At 41.8% G+C, this 24,374-nt stretch overlaps 2 protein-coding genes across 4 annotated transcripts in view; one reads left to right on the top strand and one right to left on the bottom strand.

Annotated features, from left to right (window-relative positions):
* Window positions 1-6,560, top strand: part of LOC138745851 (aldo-keto reductase family 1 member D1-like) — a 45,728-nt gene extending 39,168 nt beyond the window's left edge. For both annotated transcript variants that reach the window (XM_069903258.1, XM_069903259.1), the window contains exons 8-9: window positions 4,150-4,232; window positions 6,379-6,560. In XM_069903258.1, coding sequence (XP_069759359.1) covers window positions 4,150-4,232; window positions 6,379-6,421 — 126 coding nt within the window. In that variant the 3' untranslated portion in view covers window positions 6,422-6,560. The remainder of the gene's footprint in view (window positions 1-4,149; window positions 4,233-6,378) is intronic.
* A 10,765-nt stretch (window positions 6,561-17,325) lies between these two features.
* LOC138745855 (aldo-keto reductase family 1 member D1-like) overlaps window positions 17,326-24,374 on the bottom strand; it is a 31,485-nt gene continuing 24,436 nt past the window's right edge. For both annotated transcript variants that reach the window (XM_069903268.1, XM_069903269.1), the window contains exons 8-9: window positions 19,654-19,736; window positions 17,326-17,507 (exon numbers count right to left, since the gene is read on the bottom strand). In XM_069903268.1, the coding sequence (XP_069759369.1) occupies window positions 17,465-17,507; window positions 19,654-19,736 (126 nt within the window). In that variant the 3' untranslated portion in view covers window positions 17,326-17,464. The remainder of the gene's footprint in view (window positions 17,508-19,653; window positions 19,737-24,374) is intronic.

The raw sequence follows: 24,374 nt of genomic DNA, 5'->3' as shown, positions 1-24,374 counted from the left end.
TTCTCTCTGGTTCATTACTTCCAGGAGAGGAGAAATTAATAACTCTTTAAATGTTTTATAAAATTCTATTGGAAATCCATCCTCTCCTGGTGTTTTATTTTTCGGCAGCATTTTTAATATATCCTGTACTTCCTCTATTTCAAATGGCTTTATTAGTTTGTTCCTCTTCTTGTAATTTCGGCAGTTCAATTTTAGCTAAAAATTCCTCTATTTTATCATCTTTCCCCTCATTCTCAGTTTGATATAATTGTTCATAAAATTCTTTAAAATTTTCATTAATCTCTGTTGGGTTATATGTAATTTGTTTGTCCAATACAGTTCTTTTAGCTTGTTCTGTTTTAAGTTGCCATGCTAATATTTTATGTGCTTTTTCTCCCAGATTGTAATACTTTTGCTTTGTTTTCATTATATTCTTCTTCACCTTGTACGTTTGTAATGTTTCGTATTTAATTTTATTGTCTGCCAATTCTCTCCTTTTTGTTATATCATCCCTTTTTACTAGTTCCTTTTCTGTACTTACTATCTCCCTTTCCAACTGCTCTATTTCCCAATTGTAATCGTTTTTCATCTTAGTCACATAACATATTATCTGCCCTCGAATGAAGGCTTTCATTGCATCCCATAATATAATTTTTTTCTTTCACTGATCCTGTGTTTATTTCAAAATATGTTTTAATTTGGCATTCAATAAACTCCATAAATTCCTTTCTTTTAAATAGCATGGAGTTTAACCTCCATCTATATGTTCTTGGTGGGATTTCTCCAGTTCTATTGCTAATAATAAGGGTGAATGATCTGTCAGTAGTCTAGCTTTATACTGTTTTCATAACTCTCCTTTGAATATGGGCTGACAACAAAAACATATCAATCCTTGAATAAGTTTTGTGCCTACTCGAATAATATGAAAATTCCTTCTCTCTTGGGTATTGCCTCCTCCATAAGATTCATTTCTTGCATTGATTTAACCATAAGTTTGGCGACTTTATTCTTTTTACTTGTCTTTTGTCCAGTTTTATCTAACATTGGGCCCAAATTAAGGTTAAAATCCCCTCCTATCAATATGTTTCCTCCTGTGTCTGCAACCTTAAAAAAAATAAAAAAAAATGTCCTGCATAAACTGTTGATCATCCTTGTTAGCAAATTCCAAAATTCTGAGTATATCTGACACATTGCATACCTCCCTGCCGGATCTATTATTTCCTCCTCTATTTTGATCGGTACATTTTTGTTAACTAGTATGGCTACACCTCTAGCTTTTGAATTATAGGATGCTGCCGTTACGTGTCCTACCCAGTCTCTCTTTAGTTTGTTATGTTCCACTTCAGTTAGATGCGTTTCCTGCAGAATTTCTATATCTATTTATTCCTGCTTCAATAAATTTAGTAGCCTCTTCCTTTTAATTTGATTATGTATTCCATTAATGTTTATAGTCATATAGTTCAACCTGGCCATCTTATATCTTGTACACATCTCTTTTCCACCTTTTTGCCACCTCCATCCCTCTTTTCCCCCATTTTCATCTCTTGGTTTTCTCTTATTACACTTAATATACGACAACACATTTAAGACATAAAGTACCCCTGCAGTTCCCACATCCACTAATACCTTAACCCCAAAAGTCCCCCTCCCCCTCTCTGAGTTGCTCCATACCCCTTGCCAGACAACCACAACTCCCTTTTTCATTTGGGTTGTGATCCTGTTCGCAGCGTCAACTGATTTTACAGTGACGGTTACTCCCCCTCACCCAGACCTCTCCAGAAAACACTTTTTTTAAATAACACATATAACAAAGCTCTCTCTCTTTTCTTTTTTTCCACCTTACTCCCCTCCTTCCCTTCTCTTTCCCCTCTTTAGATCTTTACATATACATTGTTTTTACATCTTTCTATATACTTTATCACCGTTATTCATTCTTGTTACATCTCTTCTTCTCTTCTCTCCTGCAAACGTTCTGCGAATTCTTGCACTTTCTCTAGATCTGAGAACAGTCTGTTTTGCTCCCCGGGTATAAATATTTTAAGCACGGCTGGATGACTTAATATGAATTTGTAACCTTTTTTCCATAAATTTGATTTCGCTGCATTAAATTCCTTCCTCCTCTTTAAGAGTTCAAAACTTATGTCTGGGTAAAACAATATTTTTTGACCCTTGTATTCCAATGGTTTATTATCCTCTCTAATTTTATTCCTTGCCAATTCCCGTATATTTTCTCTTTTCATGTATCTCAAAAATTTTACTAAGTTGGATCTTGGTTTTTGATGTGCCTGTGGTTTCGGAGCTAATGTTCTGTGTGCCCTTTCTATTTTCATTTGTTCCTGCATTTCTGTTGTTCCCAGGACCTTCGGGATCCATCCTTTTATAAATTCCTTCTTCACCCTCCTTCAGGCTCACTATTTTTATGTTGTTTCACCTACTATAATTTTCCAACGTATCAATTTTCTGAGCTAACAACTCTTGTGTCTCTTTAAATTAATTTTTTTGTCACTTTCTTCCAATTTTTCTCTGAAGTCATTCACTTTCATTTCTACAGTCGTTTACTGCTCTTCCACATTCTACTCTTTTCTCCATTTCTGTCATTACCAGTTCTAACCTTTGCATTTTATCTTCTGTTCTTTTCATTTTCCTTTTAATTGCATTAAACTCTAATGACAACCATTCTTTTACTGATCTCATTTGTTCTTCAAAAAGACTTTATCTATATTCTGTTCATCAGTTTTACCTTTTATTTCTCTTTGTCCATCAGTTTTACCTTCTATTTCTCTGCATCTGTATCTGTGTTTGTGTCTTCTTCTCTTCTTTGTGTCTGTGTCTCTTCTGTTTTTCCTGATGAGCTGCTTGTATCTCTTTGTCGGGCCTCTTCTTGCTGGGCCTCTTGTTGCTGTCCCTCCCCTCTTGGGCTGCTCATCTGTTGTGCTTCTTGACATTGGTCTTCTTGTCGATCTTCCCTCCGTCTGTCTTCCACGTCTGTTTTGTCGCAACCTCTTCTGGTGTCTTCCTTATCCTCCAGCTGAGAGCCCTGGTGTTGAGCATCCCTCAGCTGCTCGGTCTGTGACAGCCTGCTCCTCTGCTGAACCCCCCTCCCGCTTTCTCCTCTGATTGCGCACTTTTGTTTGGCACTGGCTGGTGGGTCGTGACTCTGCAGGGCAGGTACTGACCTCAAATGTCAGGTGCTCTTCATCACCACAGCATCCTATTCCTTCCTGCAGGTGAGGCCTTCTTCCTTCTTCTCCAGTGACTTTTTAACTTCTTTTTTTCCAGCTGTTCTTACTTTCTCCTTCTTAGAAGCCATCTTCTTTCTCTTCTCTGTATCTTTATCTTCTATTTCTTGTACTCTATTTTTGTTATGCTTTGCTTTTTCCTGGAGAGGGCTGGTTTTCCCGACTGACCGGCCACTACTCCATCACATGACTCTCCTCACATAAGGGATTGCTTAAGGTGGTATGTGATTGGAAAGAAAAAGTTTGAAAACCACTGTTTTAATCGTACTTAATTGACTCGCTATGTGCAAAATTTCATAACTCCAAAGGAAATGGGCCAATGGCAATTTTTCTCAAGCAAAATATTTCAATACCAATCAGGTTTAGAGATGTGACTCTCAATCTTCCCTTCCCACTCACATACTACCTTAATCAATCCCTTACTAATCAAAGAGCACCGATGGCATAGGGATTACTTAAAGTGGTACGTGAGTGGAAAGAAAAAGGTTGAAAACTATTGCCTTATAGTGACATCCTCTCATCTTAAATGCTCCCATTCTTGGAAAAAGTGCCACGATTCACCTTATATTTGCCCCTCATGATTTTATAGATCTCAGTAAGATCTCCTCTCAACCTCTTGTGCTCCAAGGAAACAGTTATTCCAGTCCCACACGATGACTCAACTTCTTTAATCCTGGCAAGAACTATGTAAACCTCCTCTCTATCTTTTCCAACTTTATAATATCTCTAGCTCTGGACTCTGGATGGACAGAGAAATATCTTTATATCTACCCTATCATTCCATTCACTGTGGATGGGAAGTGTGATTCACAATAAGGCCAGTGTGAATATTATTCAGGTGGAGAATTATTTGAGAGTAACCGCCAGTAAATTAAAAAAATAATTTTTTTTTTGTTATTTGTTTATTTTGAAATTTCTTCTCATTTCTTAGATTTTTGACTTTTACCTGACAGATGAAGAAATGAAAACGATTGATGCTCTCAACAAAAATAAGCGCTATGTGGAACTTCTAATGTAAGACTGTTATCTGCTGAACCAGAGTTTGCTGTTAGGAGTTTCACCTTGAAGATCTCACCAGTTTGAAACTGGCTCTGTCGTGTTCGGTTACTTGGACTCAAATTATGAGAGGGATAGACAGGGTGGAGAGTAAAAATCAGTGCGCCTGGAAGGGGGATGTCAAAGATAAGAGGGTATGAGTTTAAGGTGAAAAAATGATGTGCAAAATTAGAGAATGTGGCAAAGGAAGTAATGTATTGATGTGGGTAGAATACTGGTTGGCAGGCAGGAGGCAGAGAATGGTAATTAAAGGTTCCTTTTCAGATTGGCAGCCAATTACTATTGGGTTACCACAAGCTTTCGAACTAGAAGATCTGGACATAAGAATTGCATGTAATATCTCTCAGTTTTAAGGTGACATTGAACTGGGTGACAGTGTGAGCTGCAGGGTGATGTGATCAGATTTGGAGAGTGGGCAAATGCATGGCAGGTTCTATATAATGTCAATAAATGTGATGTTATCCAGATTGGTGGCAAATAACAGGCAGGCAGATTATTATCTGAATGATGACTAGTTAGGAAAAGCAGGGTCAGCGCCGGGGGGTGTCATCCGTGTGCATTCCCCCCCCCTCCCAAACGAGATGCTGTGCCCTGCTCCCCCCCACCTTATAGTCTGACTATCAGACCTGCCACTTCTTTCTGCGTCAGTACCGTCTAAGCTGATGAACACTAGTGACTAAATGTACCCCTGGCCGCATCGCTAGCAGTTCAACGTTAGGTATGCCCCTGCCAGCACACCCCTTCCCCTCATGGACAGGTCAGTTCTTGTCCACTCCCTCCCAACGTATGTTCTGGTGTCGACCCTGAGGACAAGGGGAAGTGTATCAGCTATTGAAGGTTGGAATGCAGGTACAATAGATGGTGAAGACATCAAATGTCATGTTGGCCAAGTTTGCAAGAGGTTTTCAATGCAGAAGCAGAGAGATCGTCCTTTAGTTGTAATAGGGTCTTGGTGAGGCCACACCATAAGTATTGTGCACAGTTTTAGTTTCCTAATCTGAAGAAGGACATTCATGCTATTGACAGGCTGCAGTGAAAGTTCATCAGACTGACTCCTTAGATGGCAGGATTGATATATGAAAGCACTGATAGATAAGGGTTGAACTTACTAGAATTTAGAAGAATGAGGTAGGTTCTCATTGAACCATAAAATTCTGACAGGACTAGAGAGGTAGATGCAGGGAGAATGTTCCCAATGTTGGGGTGTTCAAGAATAAAGGTGAAAGTCACTTAGGAGTGAGATGAGGAGAAGCCTCTTCACTGAGAGATGAGAACTTGTGGAACTCTCTGTCACAGAAACTTGTTGAGGCCAGTTTAGTAGGTTCATTCAAGAGGGAGTTGGATGTGGCTCTCATGGCTGAAGGAATCAAGGGGAATGGAAAGTAAATGAAGACAGAATACACATGATCAGCCATGATTATAATGAATGGTGGAGCAGGTTCGAAGGGCTTGAATGGCCTTCTGTTTCTGTTTTCTATGTTTCTGTTCTGAACAATCTGAGCCACCCTGCCTGAAAAAGCAGTGGAGGCAGAAATTCTCAGAACAAAAGGAACATTTAGATAAGCCCTTGATCACACAGATATAGAGGATTAATGTAGATGGGTGCAAAAGTTGGCATGGACATGCTGGGCTGAAGAGCCTTTGTTCACATCTGTGACTAAATTACGATTTATTATTGTTTAGCTGCAGAAAACACTGATATCATTATTTGATATGTTCAAAACCCTGTATTGGGTATGAGAGTGTAGAGGGGAGATGACCAGTATAAAGTGGTGAGGGGTGAAGCAGGGGCTAGCTGGTGAAAGATGGAGCCTGATGGAGATAATAGACAGATGGTTCCAGGTGCGGGAGGGGTGGAGGTAGAGACAGAGGCTAGAAGGTGATAAATGGAAACATAAGAGATGATGATGCTGCAATCTGATAAGTAAAGGTGATAAGTGGAACCAGAAAAGGGAGGGATGATAGAAGGATGGAGCCAATTGTGGAAGGATGAAAGTGGCCATTCCATGTCCATAGTGGCCATCTTGACCTTCCAGCTGCATATAATTTTAACAGTCTTTTGTTGTCTCACCTTAAGTTCTCACTGTCTGCTTTCTTGCCACAGGTGGAATGATCACCCAGAATATCCTTTCAATGATGACTACTAAACTGGAGAAACTACTAGAAAAGGTGTGCGGATACACAAGCAGAGGGCTCCAAATGGAGAAATATGGAATTAATTGAGCAATACAGATCAAGATACACTTTGTGACTAACAAATACAAATAAAAAGAACATTTCACATTTTCTGTAGTCTCTGAATATATTATCCAGAGTACATAGCACACAAAAGACTCAGAAATATTCCCACCCCTTTCTCACATGAGTGCATGTAACTTGCCATTATGATCAGGGTGATAGGGGTCCTTTATGATGTTGGCTGCCCTCTTGAGGCAGCTTCTCACGTAGATGTCTGCGATGAATGGGAGGTCAATGTCTATGTTAGAGCTAGTTATGTTTGCAACCTTCTGCAGCCATCTGCTTTCCTGGGCATTTCCAAGCCAAGCTGTGATGCAACTACTCACTATACATTCCACAGTGTACCTATAGGACTCTAGAACATTACAGCACAGAAAAAGGCCCTTCAGCCCATCTATACCAAAGAATTATTCTGCCTCGTCATACTGAAGATTGATAGAGTATCTGACGACATGCCAAATCTCCTAAGAAAGGTGAGGCATTAGTGTGTCTTCTTCACAGTTGCTTCAGTGTGCTGGCTATAGGAAAGTTTACCTGAGATTTGGACTCCCAGTAACTTGGCTCTAACTTTACCTACACTCTATCAATGTGATCCCTCGCTCTCTGGTTCCCAAAATCAATTAGTTTTGGTAGGTGCCAGGTTTTCCATGTCATCCATGATCTCGCCCACCTGTCCATAAAGACTATAAGCCATATGGTGGCAGAGCGGTTCATATGGCATGGCTTGAGGAAGCAGGTTGCCCAATTGGCCTGCAATTGCACCCAGTGTCCAAGGTCTCCAAGGTCCACTGAAATGACAAGAACCCCATCCACCAGTTCAACCCTCTGAAAAGGCTGTTGGAGCATATACATGTCGACATCGTGGGCCCACTACCTGTCTCCCTGGACTCCCAATATCTGCTAACAGAAGTAAACGTCACCACAAGATGGCCAGAAGCCATCCCACTAAACAACACTTCCACTGATTTCTGTGCCAGGCACTGCTCATGCATTGGATTGCAAGGTTCAGGGTACCAGGTCATATTACCACTGACAGAGGGGCACAGTTTACATCGGCCCTGTGGATACAACTAGCAACTCTCCTGGGTATTAAGCTAACCATACCACTGCCTACCACCCACAATTCAATGGCCTCATTGAATACTTGCACTGCTACCTGATGTCAGCTTTCATGGCCCATTAAACTAGCCCCAGCTGGGTGGATGAGCTCCCCTGGGTCCTTCTGGGCATCTGAACTGCACCCAAAGAGGACCTGCAGGCCTCCTCTGCAGAACTGGTGTACAGTATCCCATTAATCCTGCCAGGTGAATTCTTTCCACTGTCCCAAGATTTGAACACCAAGGGGAGAGCAGCGTTGTAGAAACTTCATACCACCCCCACCCCCCCCCCACATAATTGGCACCGGTCTGCATCCATTCCTCAGGACCTATTAACCGTAGACATTGTTTTTGTCCGCCATGGACTACATTCTGCCCTCCTCCAATTACCTTATGAGGGCCCGTAGAAAGTCCTCAGCAGTACGGGCGGAACTTTCACGCTGGACATTGAGGGTAGGGAGGAACTGTGCACAGCCGACCGGCTGAAGGCCACACACCTTGGCCTCAGCCAGCCGGTCGTGCCAGAGCAACCCAAGTACTGGGGATGACCTCCCAAGAGTCCGGACCCACTGCACTCAGGGATAACAGAATGCTAGCACCTGTTCTGGGGGGAGGGTTTTGTGGCGACGCACATTCAAACACAGGCGACTGGCTCCCCATTTTTACGGTCGCGGCAGCGGAGCAGCCACATCAAGATGGCACTGCCGGATGTGTCTTCTTGTGCGATGAAGTGGGCTGCGCACGTGCATATGATGTTTTAAGGCCTTATGAGGCACACGTGGGTTTTTTAAAGATAAATTGTTGGAAGTGCAAGTGTGTTGTCTCCTCATTTCACTTCCCCTTGTAGCTATCACTACACTACATTATTTTAGGTAACTAACCTTTTCTTTTTGAATATTTCAAATTTTACATGCCAAATGTGGAATCAACGAATACAGTAAAAATTGAATACAGAGTAAAAATAATAAACTTTGATACATAATGACTATAATTCCCACTTCCCCCCACCCCCACTCTCCCATGCAAAATAAATAAGGTAAAGCCCCAAAAAGAGAAAGCAATGAAAAGAGAATAGAAAGAAAAGAAAGAAAGAAAGAAACAGGGATTGTCGCAAGTCCGTAATCTACTCCACAAATTTCACATTTTAAAAATTTACTTCTATCTGGAGGGGGTATTAGTGTGGGTCTCATAGGTGAGATGGGACATATTAAATATTTTCGCCTGCACTTTGCAAATATGGCTGCCATATTTGTAAGAACATGCCATACTTATTTCTTAGGTTATACGTAATCTCTCAAAGGGAAACACAACTGTGTTTTTCCTCATTCCAATGGCCTATACTTAGATGTGAATCAGACTTCGAAGTAACTACTATACATTTCTTGGCCACTGCCACTGCAATCATAACAAATATTGTTTGATGTTGGGATGATCTCATTTTTGGCTGCAATATTCCCCAATAAGTATAATTCTGGGTTCTGTGAAAATTGGATTCCTGTAATTTGCTCTAAATGTTTCCCCAGATCTTTTTCAAAGGGTCTTACCTTGGAACATGCCCAAGATGAATGTAATAAAGTTTCTGTCTCCTGACTGGACCTAAAGCATTGTTCAGAAATATTTGATTTAAATTTATTTAACTTTTGCAGTGCAAAATATAGTTGGTGCAAAATGTAATATTGCACCAATCTGTAACTTATATTTATTGTTTGTCATACAGAACCCAGCATAGACCATGGACAGACAGGAATGAGAATGGGGCACTGAATATGAAATGGTTTGCCACCAGGAGATGGGAGTTGGTCTGGGGAAATGGGGGAGATGGTCTGGGGGATGGGGGGAGTTAATCTGGTGAGTGCGGTATAAGGGGGTTGGTGATGGGATGCAAGGGAGGGGATGGAGTTGGTGATGGGTGTAAGGGGCTTGGGTCTACTTGGAGTCATAAACCAAGGGGGTTAGTAGTGGTGGAAGATTGACCTGCTAATGGGACATTGTGACAGATTATGTTGTATTTTATATTGTATATAGATATGCTTTGAAGGAGATAAATAGTGGCAGTTTTTGGTGTGGGTCACATACAGACACTTTAAAACAGATATCATTTGAGGGGCTGGAGCTCTGCTCAAGCCAGACAGACCCAGCTCCAAGTGCCATTGCGGAGACTTTGAAGAGTGCTCAAGAGACTTAATTAATGGATTGTTGTTTTGAAGAGCAACAGATGGAGGGACTCGGAGGATTGGGTTTGGAGCTGCGAGCTGTTTGGGTGCAATTTGCTGTTCTAGGGGGTCATGTGACTTTTTCAGGCAGTGGGAGTGGAACAGGCTTTTCTGTGTGTGTGTGAGAGAGAGAGAGAGAGAGAGAGAGAGAGTTCAGTTCAGCAGCAGCAGGTGGAACTGGAACAGGACAAGCTGACAAACTTGTGGTAAAACCCCATTTTGAAGACTGGTTGTGAGTTCTTAGTTCAGCCTGGTCAAAGCCCTTGAAGTCCATACAAGAGGAGAGGACTGGTTGCCTAAGGTTTCATTTGAAATAAGAGAAACAAAAAGGAACTCTGTAGTGAGCTGAAAAAAAGAGGATATCATCTGGAAAATCCTGATGGGTCAAATTTCTTCATTGAGACACTGACGTGGCTGATTAAAAGGAATCAGTTTGTGTCCAGCGAACAACCAATCTCTCTCTGAAAACCAACAAGCACCTTTCAAGCACCAAAGCCTGGTGACATTCATAAATGTTAAATTCTGTGCACAGTCTAAGAATTCCCTGCATCCAGTGAACTTGGAGGAATGAGAAGTGAGATTGGACTGTGAATAAAATAACTTTTCTAAACTTATTCACACATTACATACACGTGCACTTAGAATTAGAAGGGGGTTAAGATAGGTTAAGTTAGCTAATAGTAATAAGTTAGAGTTTGACTTTGTTTTCATGTTTAAAGATGATTAAAAGCAATTTTTGTTTAAATGACCATTTGTCTTAGTGAATTTCTGTTGCTGCTGTGTTTTGGGTTCCTCAGTGCTCATAACAGCATAAGGGGTTCCTTTGACAGGGGTGAATAGTCTTCTTTAGTCAGTAGGCATTTTCAAGCTGCCTTGTAAAATCGGGTTAACCGGACAAATTGCCTGGTTAGTGCCCCACTCACATGGCAGCTTGAAAGGGTCTAACCCAGTCAGTGTTGTCCAAAGTCAACCGGGTTGCTGCCCTACCTCAGAGGTAGTCAGGGAACCCAGTTATACTTACCCAGGATGCGTCCACTGGCAGCTTGAACAGGAAAATGGCTGACCCGGTTACTCCTGTGACGACAACGCTGACACACTGGTGTCACCCAGCTGAAGTGTCTGCGGTGATCTTGGGAGAGAGGGGTCACTGCCAGGGCCCAGGGTGGAGGGGGAAGAGGTCGCTGCAGCGAGGGGGAGAGACGGGGGACACAATCGGGGGGGGTGGGTGTGAGGCTGCTGCCATGGTTGATGTCGCGGGCGGTGCCATGATCAGTGGGAGAGGAGTCACTGCTGCAGGGGGAGAGAGAGGATGGAGACTGACAGCTGGTGGAGGAGGGGGGACGGGGAAGACTAGTTTGTATGACGCATCATCGCGGGGCGGGATCCTCCTTAAATGGCTGGGTTGGTTATTTACTGGGGCTATCCCCCCCCAGCTTAAAAGGGTGCTGAAGCACCTTTGCCCCACTAATCACACCTGGGTCCCAGGGGCCACCCTGACAATAGATTAAGCTAAGAACAGGATAACGAGTGGCTTGGAGGGAGACCCAGTGAGTGGTGTTTCAATGCTTTTGTTGCTCTTGTTTTACTGGTTACCTTCAACACATAGGGAGCTTGTATTTGGGTCCTGGGGACTTACTGCCTTCCCATATTCCCTTGCTTACACCATCTATCACTCTCTTCTACATCCACATTAAATCTATTAATTAGATGGTTTCATCACAGTTTGTTCCCAATTAGAATATTCCCATTGTCTATCCTACTCTAGTCATACTTCTCTGCAATTTAAAACATCTTTTTTAAAAAATATCTTTCCCAGTTCGAAGCAAGAGTTTCTGACCTGAAATTTGACATGTTTTCTTTTCCACAGATGGTGCCTGACCTACTGAGTGTTTCCAGCTTTTTTTTACAGCAACCTTTGCATCTCACCTTATTGCTTACCACTTTCCATATGACTTATATTGTAACCTGATTAATATCAAGATAAGGGACACAGAGAAAAAGAGTCACACAACCAGAGATACAGTAATAGAGAGAGAGAGAGGGAGAGAGAGAGAGAGAGAGAGAGAGAGAGAGAGAGATCCAACAAGACAAACAACAATTAGACAGAGAGGTCAACAAAGGTGACTAGATAGAATATTTTTCCAAACATAAATGTTGTTCACAATAAAAATATACAAAACAGTAGAAAGTGTTTTACATTCTTAGTGTCTCGTGATTGCACTTTGTAGTGTTAATCATTAATTAACCATTAATAGCACCATCGCCACTGATGTGATCTCCCAGGGTTACTTGCCCTTCAGTTGTTGAGGGGCTTCCCCATCAATCTCAGTCAGAAGGATGGCAGACTATGATCCTTCCCCACATAGCCCTTGTGTTGGCTGCCCCAAGCCTCAGTGTCTCCATCATCATGTTCTCCTGCAACCTGGAATTGCTAGTTGGCAACATTCCAAGACTGACATCCCACTGTGTTGGAATCCCAACAATCTTCAGGCAGAGCAAAGGGGATCTCTTACTGAGTTGATGATCTTCCAGCAACACTGGATGTCTGTCTCTTCATGCATCCCTGGGAACAACATATTCATCAGCTGCTGGTGATGAACTATGACAAAGGCCCTTACGTCCTTCTCCACACACACACACTCTTTGCAAACCCACACTCTGCAGAGGTGGGCAACTGTCTCCTCCCTGTTGTAGTTGTCTTCAGGAAAGTGAGCTTTGGGGGTGATATTCCAGTCGTACAGGAAGAATCTGACCAGGTAAGTTTTTCTCATCACCAGCCAGGCCAAGTTCTGGTGCTTGTCAGTGAGTTCTGGCACTGAGGCATTCTGCTGGATGATCTGGACAGTTTGCCATCAGTGACCATACCTTCAGATGCCATGTCCTAAAGAAGTGGAATTTCCTCTCTAAAATTTTCTGCCTGCCTATCTATCTATCCTCCTTTTTCAAAGTATTTATATAGTTGGTTCAGTGATATTCCTGTGACGCTTATCACATTGAATATTCTATGAAAGAGCAAAAATGTTTCTTTCGCCTCTCTCCCTCTCGCTCTTGCTGCCTGCCTCACACTCTGTTCTCTACCTCTGCCTCTTTGTCTGTATTCCTCTGCATCTGTGTCCACCTCCCTTTACTGCTTTCCTCTATATTATTGTGCTATCTTTGCTCCATTTCATTTCTATCTGCCTCTATCAACTTTTCCCTGTCTCCCTATGTCCATCCCTGTTTCCTTCACTCTTTATGGAACATAGAACAGTAAAGTACAGGCCCTTTGGTCCACAATATCTGTGCCAACCATGGTGCCAATCTAACTAATCTTATCTGCCTGCTCATTGTCTATATCCCTCCATTTCTGCCTATCTACATGCCTTTTAATCATTGCTATTGTTTCTCTTCCATCACCTCCACTGGCAGCTCATTCCAGGTATGTACTTTCCTCCTCTCACATTAAAGCCATGCACTCGAGTATTTAACATTTCCACCCTGGGAAAAAGACTGGCCATCTCCTCTCCTAATTAGGTCTGACTACCAGAAGGTGCTGGAGATCTGGTTTGGAGGGTCAGAGGCATGTAACAAATATTGGGATCTGCACCTCCTCTTAATAACAAGGAAGATTCTGGTGTGAGGTGCCCTCAATTCTGCTGTACCTGGCACAGGTGTAGCCCATGCGACACAGCCCCAGCGGCAGTCTCCCTTTCAGTTCATCTGAGGATACTGAATGGAACACGTCCGACAGGTGGCCATGTACAAATCACTTGATAACAGGGGCAAGGATATTCCCAACATGGCCCTCATCCTCATGACCAACTCTATGTCTCACCGCATCAAGCAGTGTGTTGAGCCCAAGTACAAGTAACACTGTATGCTGAACTTGAGGGGGATAGGCTACTCAATATGCTGTTGCCACACAATGTCCCAGTTACTATGTTACCTGTCCCTCATGGAAAAGTTCTTTCAGATAAACTCCTTTGATTATGACCATCAGGCAGTGGTCTCAGCATAGAATGCAGAAAGATTCAATGGATATTGTGGGGTAGTTCCCTTAGCAAACTGTCCAGATCATCCAGCAGAATGCCTCTGTGCTAGAACTCACTGACAAATGCCAGAACTTGGCCTGGCTGGTGATGAGAAAAACTTACCTGGTCAGATTCTTCCTGTACGACTGGAATATCACCCCCAAAGCACACTTTCTTCAAGACAACTACAACAGGGAGGAGACAGTTGCCCATCTCTGCAGAGTGTGGATTTGCAAAACAACAATCCATTAGTTAAGTCTCTTGAGCACTCTTCAAAGTTTCCACAATGGCACTTGGAGCTGGGTCTGTCTGGCTTGAGCAGAGCTCCAGCTCGTGAAATGAGATCTGTTTTGAAGTGTCTGTATGTGACCCACACCAAAAACTGCCACTATTTATCTCCTTCAAAGCATATCTATATACAATATAAAATACAACTCAATCTGTCACAATGCCCCATTAGCAGGTCAATCTTACACCCCCATCACTACTAACCCCCTTGGTTTATGACTCCAAGTAGACCCAAGCCCCTTACACCCATCACCAACTCCATCCCCTCCCTTGCATCCCATCACCAACCCCCTTATACCGCACTCACCAGATTAACTCCCCCCATCCCCCAGACCATCTCCCCCATTTCCCCAGACCAACTCCCATCTCCTGGTGGCAAACCATTTCATATTCAGTGCCCCATTCTCATTCCTGTCTGTCCATGGTCTATGCTGGGTTCTGTATGACAAACAATAAATATAAGTTACAGATTGGTGCAATATTACATTTTGCACCAACTATATTTTGCACTGCAAAAGTTAAATAAATTTAAATCAAATATTTCTGAACAATGCTTTAGGTCCAGTCAGGAGACAGAAACTTTATTACATTCATCTTGGGCATGTTCCAAGGTAAGACCCTTTGAAAAAGATCTGGGGAAACATTTAGAGCAAATTACAGGAATCCAATTTTCACAGAACCCAGAATTATACTTATTGGGGAATATTGCAGCCAAAAATGAGATCATCCCAACATCAAACAATATTTGTTATGATTGCAGTGGCAGTGGCCAAGAAATGTATAGTAGTTACTTCGAAGTCTGATTCACATCTAAGTATAGGCCATTGGAATGAGGAAAAACACAGTTGTGTTTCCCTTTGAGAGATTACGTATAACCTAAGAAATAAGTATGGCATGTTCTTACAAATATGGCAGCCATATTTGCAAAGTGCAGGCGAAAATATTTAATATGTCCCATCTCACCTATGAGACCCACACTAATACCCCCTCCAGATAGAAGTAAATTTTTAAAATGTGAAATTTGTGGAGTAGATTACGGACTTGCGACAATCCCTGTTTCTTTCTTTCTTTCTTTTCTTTCTATTCTCTTTTCATTGCTTTCTCTTTTTGGGGCTTTACCTTATTTATTTTGCATGGGAGAGTGGGGGTGGGGGGAAGTGGGAATTATAGTCATTATGTATCAAAGTTTATTATTTTTACTCTGTATTCAATTTTTACTGTATTCGTTGATTCCACATTTGGCATGTAAAATTTGAAATATTCAAAAAGAAAAGGTTAGTTACCTAAAATAATGTAGTGTAGTGATAGCTACAAGGGGAAGTGAAATGAGGAGACAACACACTTGCACTTCCAACAATTTATCTTTAAAAAACCCACGTGTGCCTCATAAGGCCTTAAAACATCATATGCACGTGCGCAGCCCACTTCATCGCACAAGAAGACACATCCGGCAGTGCCATCTTGATGTGGCTGCTCCGCTGCCGCGACCGTAAAAATGGGGAGCCAGTCGCCTGTGTTTGAATGTGCGTCGCCACAAAACCCTCCCCCCAGAACAGGTGCTAGCATTCTGTTATCCCTGAGTGCAGTGGGTCCGGACTCTTGGGAGGTCATCCCCAGTACTTGGGTTGCTCTGGCACGACCGGCTGGCTGAGGCCAAGGTGTGTGGCCTTCAGCCGGTCGGCTGTGCACAGTTCCTCCCTACCCTCAATGTCCAGCGTGAAAGTTCCGCCCGTACTGCTGAGGACTTTCTACGGGCCCTCATAAGGTAATTGGAGGAGGGCAGAATGTAGTCCATGGCGGACAAAAACAATGTCTACGGTTAATAGGTCCTGAGGAATGGATGCAGACCGGTGCCAATTATGTGGGGGGGGGGGTGGGGGTGGTATGAAGTTTCTACAACGCTGCTCTCCCCTTGGTGTTCAAATCTTGGGACAGTGGAAAGAATTCACCTGGCAGGATTAATGGGATACTGTACACCAGTTCTGCAGAGGAGGCCTGCAGGTCCTCTTTGGGTGCAGTTCAGATGCCCAGAAGGACCCAGGGGAGCTCATCCACCCAGCTGGGGCTAGTTTAATGGGCCATGAAAGCTGACATCAGGTAGCAGTGCAAGTATTCAATGAGGCCATTGAATTGTGGGTGGTAGGCAGTGGTATGGTTAGCTTAATACCCAGGAGAGTTGCTAGTTGTATCCACAGGGCCGATGTAAACTGTGCCCCTCTGTCAGTGGTAATATGACCTGGTACCCTGAACCTTGCAATCCAATGCATGAGCAGTGCCTGGCACAGAAATCAGTGGAAGTGTTGTTTAGTGGGATGGCTTCTGGCCATCTTGTGGTGACGTTTACTTCTGTTAGCAGATATTGGGAGTCCAGGGAGACAGGTAGTGGGCCCACGATGTCGACATGTATATGCTCCAACAGCCTTTTCAGAGGGTTGAACTGGTGGATGGGGTTCTTGTCATTTCAGTGGACCTTGGAGACCTTGGACACTGGGTGCAATTGCAGGCCAATTGGGCAACCTGCTTCCTCAAGCCATGCCATATGAACCGCTCTGCCACCATATGGCTTATAGTCTTTATGGACAGGTGGGCGAGATCATGGATGACATGGAAAACCTGGCACCTACCAAAACTAATTGATTTTGGGAACCAGAGAGCGAGGGACCACATTGATAGAGTGTAGGTAAAGTTAGAGCCAAGTTACTGGGAGTCCAAATCTCAGGTAAACTTTCCTATAGCCAGCACACTGAAGCAACTGTGAAGAAGACACACTAATGCCTCACCTTTCTTAGGAGATTTGGCATGTCGTCAGATACTCTATCAATCTTCAGTATGACGAGGCAGAATAATTCTTTGGTATAGATGGGCTGAAGGGCCTTTTTCTGTGCTGTAATGTTCTAGAGTCCTATAGGTACACTGTGGAATGTATAGTGAGTAGTTGCATCACAGCTTGGCTTGGAAATGCCCAGGAAAGCAGATGGCTGCAGAAGGTTGCAAACATAACTAGCTCTAACATAGACATTGACCTCCCATTCATCGCAGACATCTACGTGAGAAGCTGCCTCAAGAGGGCAGCCAACATCATAAAGGACCCCTATCACCCTGATCATAATGGCAAGTTACATGCACTCATGTGAGAAAGGGGTGGGAATATTTCTGAGTCTTTTGTGTGCTATGTACTCTGGATAATATATTCAGAGACTACAGAAAATGTGAAATGTTCTTTTTATTTGTATTTGTTAGTCACAAAGTGTATCTTGATCTGTATTGCTCAATTAATTCCATATTTCTCCATTTGGAGCCCTCTGCTTGTGTATCCGCACACCTTTTCTAGTAGTTTCTCCAGTTTAGTAGTCATCATTGAAAGGATATTCTGGGTGATCATTCCACCTGTGGCAAGAAAGCAGACAGTGAGAACTTAAGGTGAGACAACAAAAGACTGTTAAAATTATATGCAGCTGGAAGGTCAAGATGGCCACTATGGACATGGAATGGCCACTCTCATCCTTCCACAATTGGCTCCATCCTTCTATCATCCCTCCCTTTTCTGGTTCCACTTATCACCTTTACTTATCAGATTACAGCATCATCATCTCTTATGTTTCCATTTATCACCTTCTAGCCTCTGTCTCTACCTCCACCCCTCCCGCACCTGGAACCATCTGTCTATTATCTCCATCAGGCTCCATCTTTCACCAGCTAGCCCCTGCTTCACCCCTCACCACTTTATACTGGTCATCTCCCCTCTACACTCTCATACCCAATACAGGGTTTTGAACATATCAAATAATGATATCAGTGTTTTCTGCAGCTAAACAATAATAAATCGTAATTTAGTCACAGATGTGAACAAAGGCTCTTCAGCCCAGCATGTCCATGCCAACTTTTGCACCCATCTACATTAATCCTCTATATCTGTGTGATCAAGGGCTTATCTAAATGTTCCTTTTGTTCTGAGAATTTCTGCCTCCACTGCTTTTTCAGGCAGGGTGGCTCAGATTGTTCAGAACAGAAACATGGAAAACAGAAACAGAAGGCCATTCAAGCCCTTCGAACCTGCTCCACCATTCATTATAATCATGGCTGATCATGTGTATTCTGTCTTCATTTACTTTCCATTCCCCTTGATTCCTTCAGCCATGAGAGCCACATCCAACTCCCTCTTGAATGAACCTACTAAACTGGCCTCAACAAGTTTCTGTGACAGAGAGTTCCACAAGTTCTCATCTCTCAGTGAAGAGGCTTCTCCTCATCTCACTCCTAAGTGACTTTCACCTTTATTCTTGAACACCCCAACATTGGGAACATTCTCCCTGCATCTACCTCTCTAGTCCTGTCAGAATTTTATGGTTCAATGAGAACCTATCTCATTCTTCTAAATTCTAGTAAGTTCAACCCTTATCTATCAGTGCTTTCATATATCAATCCTGCCATCTAAGGAGTCAGTCTGATGAACTTTCACTGCAGCCTGTCAATAGCATGAATGTCCTTCTTCAGATTAGGAAACTAAAACTGTGCACAATACTTATGGTGTGGCCTCACCAAGACCCTATTACAACTAAAGGACGATCTCTCTGCTTCTGCATTGAAAACCTCTTGCAAACTTGGCCAACATGCCATTTGATGTCTTCACCATCTATTGTACCTGCATTCCAACCTTCAATAGCTGATACACTTCCCCTTGTCCTCAGGGTTGACACCAGAACGTACGTTGGGAGGGAGTGGACAAGAACTGACCTGTCCATGAGGGGAAGGGGTGTGCTGGCAGGGGCATACCTAACGTTGAACTGCTAGCGATGCGGCCAGGGGTACATTTAGTCACTAGTGTTCATCAGCTTAGACGGTACTGACGCAGAAAGAAGTGGCAGGTCTGATAGTCAGACCATAAGGTGGGGGGGAGCAGGGCACAGCATCTCGTTTGGGAGGGGGGGGAATGTCCACGGATGACACCCCCCCGGTGCTGACCCTGCTTTTCCTAACTAGTCATCATTCAGATAATAATCTGCCTGCCTGTTATTTGCCACCAATCTGCATAACATCACATTTATTGACATTATACAGAACCTGCCATGCATTTGCCCACTCTCCAAATCTGATCACATCACCCTGCAGCTCACACTGTCACCCAGTTCAATGTCACCTGAAAACTGAGAGATATTACATGCAATTCTTATGTCCAGATCTTCTAGTTCGGAAGCTTGTGGTAACCCAATAGTAATTGGCTGCCAATCTGAAAAGGAACCTTTAATTACCATTCTCTGCCTCCTGCCTGCCAACCAGTATTCTACCCACATCAATACATTACTTCCTTTGCCACATTCTCTAATTTAGCACATCATTTTTTCACCTTAAACTCATACCCTCTTGTCTTTGACATCCCCCTTCCAGGCGCACTGATTTTTACTCTCCACCCTGTCTATCCCTCTCATAATTTGAGTCCAAGTAACCGAACACGACAGAGCCAGTTTCAAACTGGTGAGATCTTCAAGGTGAAACTCCTAACAGCAAACTTGGGTTCAACAGATAACAGTCTTACATTAGAAGTTCCACATGGCGTATATTTTTGTTGAGAGCATCAATCGTTTTCATTTCTTCATCTGTCAAGTAAAAGTCAAAAATCTAAGAAATGAGAAGAAAATTCAAAGTAAACAAATAACAAAAAAGAAATTTTATTTTTTTAATTTACTGGCGGTTACTCTCAAATAATTCTCCACCTGAATAATATTCACACTGGCCTTATTGTGAATCACACTTCCCATCCACAGTGAATGGAATGATAGGGTGGACATAAAGATATTTCTCTGTCCATCCAGAGTCCAGAGCTAGAGATATTATAAAGTTGGAAAGGATAAAGAGGAGGTTTACATAGTTCTTGCCAGGATTAGAGAAGTTGAGTCATCGTGAGGGACTGGAATAACTGTTTCCTTGGAGCACAGGAGGTTGAGAGGAGATCTTACTGAGATCTATAAAATCATGAGGGGAAAATATAAGGTGAATCGTGGCACATTTTCCGAGAATGGGAGCATTTAAGATGAGAGGATGTCACTATAAGGCAATTGTTTTCAACCTTTTTCTTTCCACTCACGTACCACTTTAAGTAATCCCTATGCCATCGGTGCTCTTTGATTAGTAAGGGATTGATTAAGGTAGTATGTGAGTTGGAAGGGAAGATTGAGAGTCACGTCTCTAAACCTGATTGCTATTGAAATATTTTGCTTGAGAAAAATTGCCATTGGCCCATTTCCTTTGGAGAGATGAAACTGTGCACATAGCGAGTCAATTAAGTACGATTAAAACAGTGGTTTTCAAACTTTTTTTTCCACTCACATACCACCTTAAGCAATCCCTTATGTGAGGGGTGTCATGTGATGGAGTAGTGTCCGGTCGGTAGGGAAAACCAGCCCTCTCCAGGAAAAAGCAAAGCATAACAAAAATAGAGTACAAGAAATAGAAGATAAAGATGCAGAGAAGAAAAAGAAAATGGCTTCCAAGAAGGAGAAAGTAAGAACAGCTGGACAAAAAGAAGTTAAAAAGTCACTGGAGAAGAAGGAAGAAGGCCTCACCTGCAGGAAGGAACAGGACGCTGTGGTGACGAAGAGCGCCTGACACTTGAGTGTCCTCTGCCCCACAGAGTCGCAACCCACCAGCCGATGTACTACATAAATGGCTCTTGGAGCCAAACAAAAGTGCCAAATCAGAGGAGAAAGAGGACACCAGCGGGAGGGGGGTTCAGCAGAGGAGCAGGCTGTCACAGACCGAGCAGCTAAGGGATGCCCGACACCAGGGCTCTCAGCTGGAGAATAAGGAAGACACCAGAAGAGAGTGCGACAAAACAGAAGTGGAATACAGACAGAGGGATGATCGACAAGAAGACCAATATCAAGAAGCACAACAGACGATCAGCCCAAGAGGGGAGGGACAGAAACAAGAGGCCCAGCAAGAAGAGGCCCGACAAAGAGATACAAGCAGCTCATCAGGAAAAACAGAAGAGACACAGGCACAAAGAAGAGAAGAAGACATAAACACAGATACAGACACAGAGAAATAGAAGGTAAAACTGATGGACAAAGAGAAATAAAAGGTAAAACTGATGAACAGAATATAGTCTTTTTTGAAGAACAAATGAGATCACTAAAAGAATGGTCATCATTAGAATTTAGTACAATTAAAAGGAAAATGAAAAAACAGAAGGTAAAATGCAAAGGTTAGAACTGGTAATGACAGAAATAGGGAAAAGAGTAGAGAGTGTGGAAGAGCGGTAAACGGCTGTAGAAATGGAAGTGAATGACTTCAGAGAAAAATTGGAAGAAAATGACAAAAAAATTAAAGAGACACAAGAGTTGTTATCTCAGAAAATTGATATGTTGGAAAATTATAGTAGGTGAAACAACATAAAAATAGTGGGCCTGAAGGAGGGTGAAGAAGGAATTTATAAAAGGATGGATCCCGAAGGTCCTGGGAACAACAGAAAGGCAGGAAGAAATGAAAATAGAACATTAGCTCCGAAACCACAGACACATCAAAAACCAAGATCCAACTTAGTAAAATTTTTGAGATACATGACAAGAGAAAATATACGGGAATTGGCAAGGAATAAAATTAGAGAAGATAATAAACCATTGGAATACAAGGGTCAAAAAATATTGTTTTACCCAGACATAAGTTTTGAACTCTTAAAGAGGAGGAAGGAATTTAATGCAGCGAAATCAAATTTATGGAAAAAAAGTTACAAATTCATATTAAGTCATCCAGCCGTGCTTAAAATATTTATACCCGGGGAGCAAAACAGACTGTTCTCAGATCTAGAGAAAGTGCAAGAATTCGCAGAATGTTTGCAGGAGAGAAGAGAAGAAGAGATGTAACAAGAATGAATAACGGTGATAAAGTATATATAAAGATGTAAAAACAATGTATATGTAAAGATCTAAAGAGGGAAAAGAGAAGGGAAGGAGGGGAGTAAGGGGGAAAAAAGAAGAGAGAGAGAGCTTTGTTATATGTGTTTTTTTTAAGAAAAGTGTTTTCTGGAGAGGGCTGGGTGAGGGGGAATAACTGTCACTGCAAAATCAGTTGACGCTGCAAACAAGATCACAACCCAAATGAAAAAGGGAGTTGTGGTTGTCTGGCAAGGAGTATGGGGCAATTCAGAAAGGGGCAGGGGGACTTTTGGGGTTAAGGTATTAGTGGATATGGGAACTGCAGGGGTACTTTATGTCTTAAATGTGTTGTCGTATATTAAGTGTAATAAGAGAAAACCAAGAGATGAAAATGGGGGAAAAGAGGGATGGAGGTGGCAAAAAGGTGGAAAAGAGATGTATGCAAGATATAAGATGGCCATATTGAACTATTTGACTATAAACATTAATGGAATACATAACCAAATTAAAAGGAAGAGGCTACTAAATATACTCTGGTTTCTCTTCAGATCGTATAAATCTTTCGCCTTTTACTACTAAATTTATTGAGGCAGGAAAAAATAAATATAGCATTTGTGCAGGAATCGCATCAAACTGAAGTGGAACATAACAAACTAAAGAGAGACTGGGTAGGACACGTAATGGCAGCATCCTATAATTCAAAAGCTGGAGGTGTAGCCATACTAGTTAACAAAAATGTACTGATCAAAATAGAGGTTGCAGACACAGGAGGAAACATATTGATAGGAGGGGATTTTAACCTTAATTTGGACCCAATGTTAGATAAAACTGGACAAAAGACAAGTAAAAAGAATAAAGTAGAAATTTATGGTTAAATCAATGCAGGAAATGAATCTTATGGAGGAGGCAATACCCAAGAGAGAAGAAATTTTCATATTATTCGAGTAGGCACAAAACTTACTCAAGGATTGATATGTTCTTGTTGTCAGCCCATATTCAAGGGAGAGTTAGGAAAACAGTATAAAGCTAGACTACTATCAGATCATTCACCCTTATTATTAGCAATAGAACTGGAGAAATCCCACCAAGAACATATAGATGGAGGTTAAACTCCATGCTACTTAAAAGACAGGAATTTAGGGAGTTTATTGAACGCCAAATTAAAACATATTTTGAAATAAACACAGGATCAGTGAAAGATAAACTTTTATTATGGGATGCCTTCATTCGAGGGCAGATAATATGTTATGTGACTAAGATGAAAAACGATTACAATTGGAAAATAGAGCAGTTGGAAAGGGAGATAGTAAGAACAGAAAAGGAACTAGTAAAAAGGGATGATATAACAAAAAGGAGAGAATTGGCGGACAATAAAATTAAATACGAAACATTACAAACGTGCAAGGTGGAGAAGAATATAATGAAAACAAAGCAAAAGTATTACGAACTGGGAGAAAAAGCACATAAAATATTAGCCTGGCAACTGAAAACAGAACAAGCTAAAAGAACTGTATTGGCATCAAGGAAAAAGGACAAACAAATTACATATAATCCAACAGAGATTAATGAAAATTTTAAAGAATTTTATGAACAATTGTATCAAACTGAGAATGAGGGGAAAGATGATAAAATAGAGGAATTTTTAGCTAAAATTGAACTGCCGAAATTACAAGAAGAGGAACAAACTAATAAAGCCATTTGAAATAGAGGAAGTACAGGATATATTAAAAATGCTGCCGAACAATAAAACACCAGGAGAGGATGGATTTCCAATAGAATTTTATAAAACATTTAAAGAGTTATTAATTCCTCCTCTCCTGGAAGTAATGAACCAGATAGAAGAAATACAAAACTTGCCAGATTCATGTAAGACAGCAATAATTACAGTAATACCAAAGATGGGGAAGGATCCACTAACACCAGCATCATACAGACCAATATCTCTTCTTAAATCAGACTATAACATAATAGTGAAATTATTAGCCAACATATAGTAAAACAAGATCAAATGGGATTTAGTAAGAAAAGACAAACAGCGGACAATGTCTGCAAACTTTTTAATCTAATCCACTCAGTTTAAGGAAATAAGAAACCAACAGTGGCTGTTGCTTTAGATGCAGAAAAAGCCTTTGACAGAGTAGTGTGGAATTACTTATTTAAAGTATTACAGAAGTCCAATCTACCAGAAAAATATATAAATTGGATTAAAGTATTGTATAAAGGACCGTTGGCAAAGGTAACAGTAAATGGATATGTATCAAGTCACTTTAAATTAAGTAGGTCAACTAGACAGGGATGTCCACTATCCCCCTCATTGTTACCCTTAGCAATAGAACCTTTGGCAGAACTGATAAGAATAGAAAATAAAATAAAAAGGATAAAA

The sequence above is a fragment of the Narcine bancroftii genome, chromosome 11, assembly GCF_036971445.1.
Source record: "Narcine bancroftii isolate sNarBan1 chromosome 11, sNarBan1.hap1, whole genome shotgun sequence".
NCBI classification, from domain to species: Eukaryota; Metazoa; Chordata; class Chondrichthyes; order Torpediniformes; family Narcinidae; genus Narcine; species Narcine bancroftii.
The sequence above is the reverse complement of the archived record's forward strand: the minus strand, read 5'-3'. Positions and strand labels throughout refer to the sequence as shown.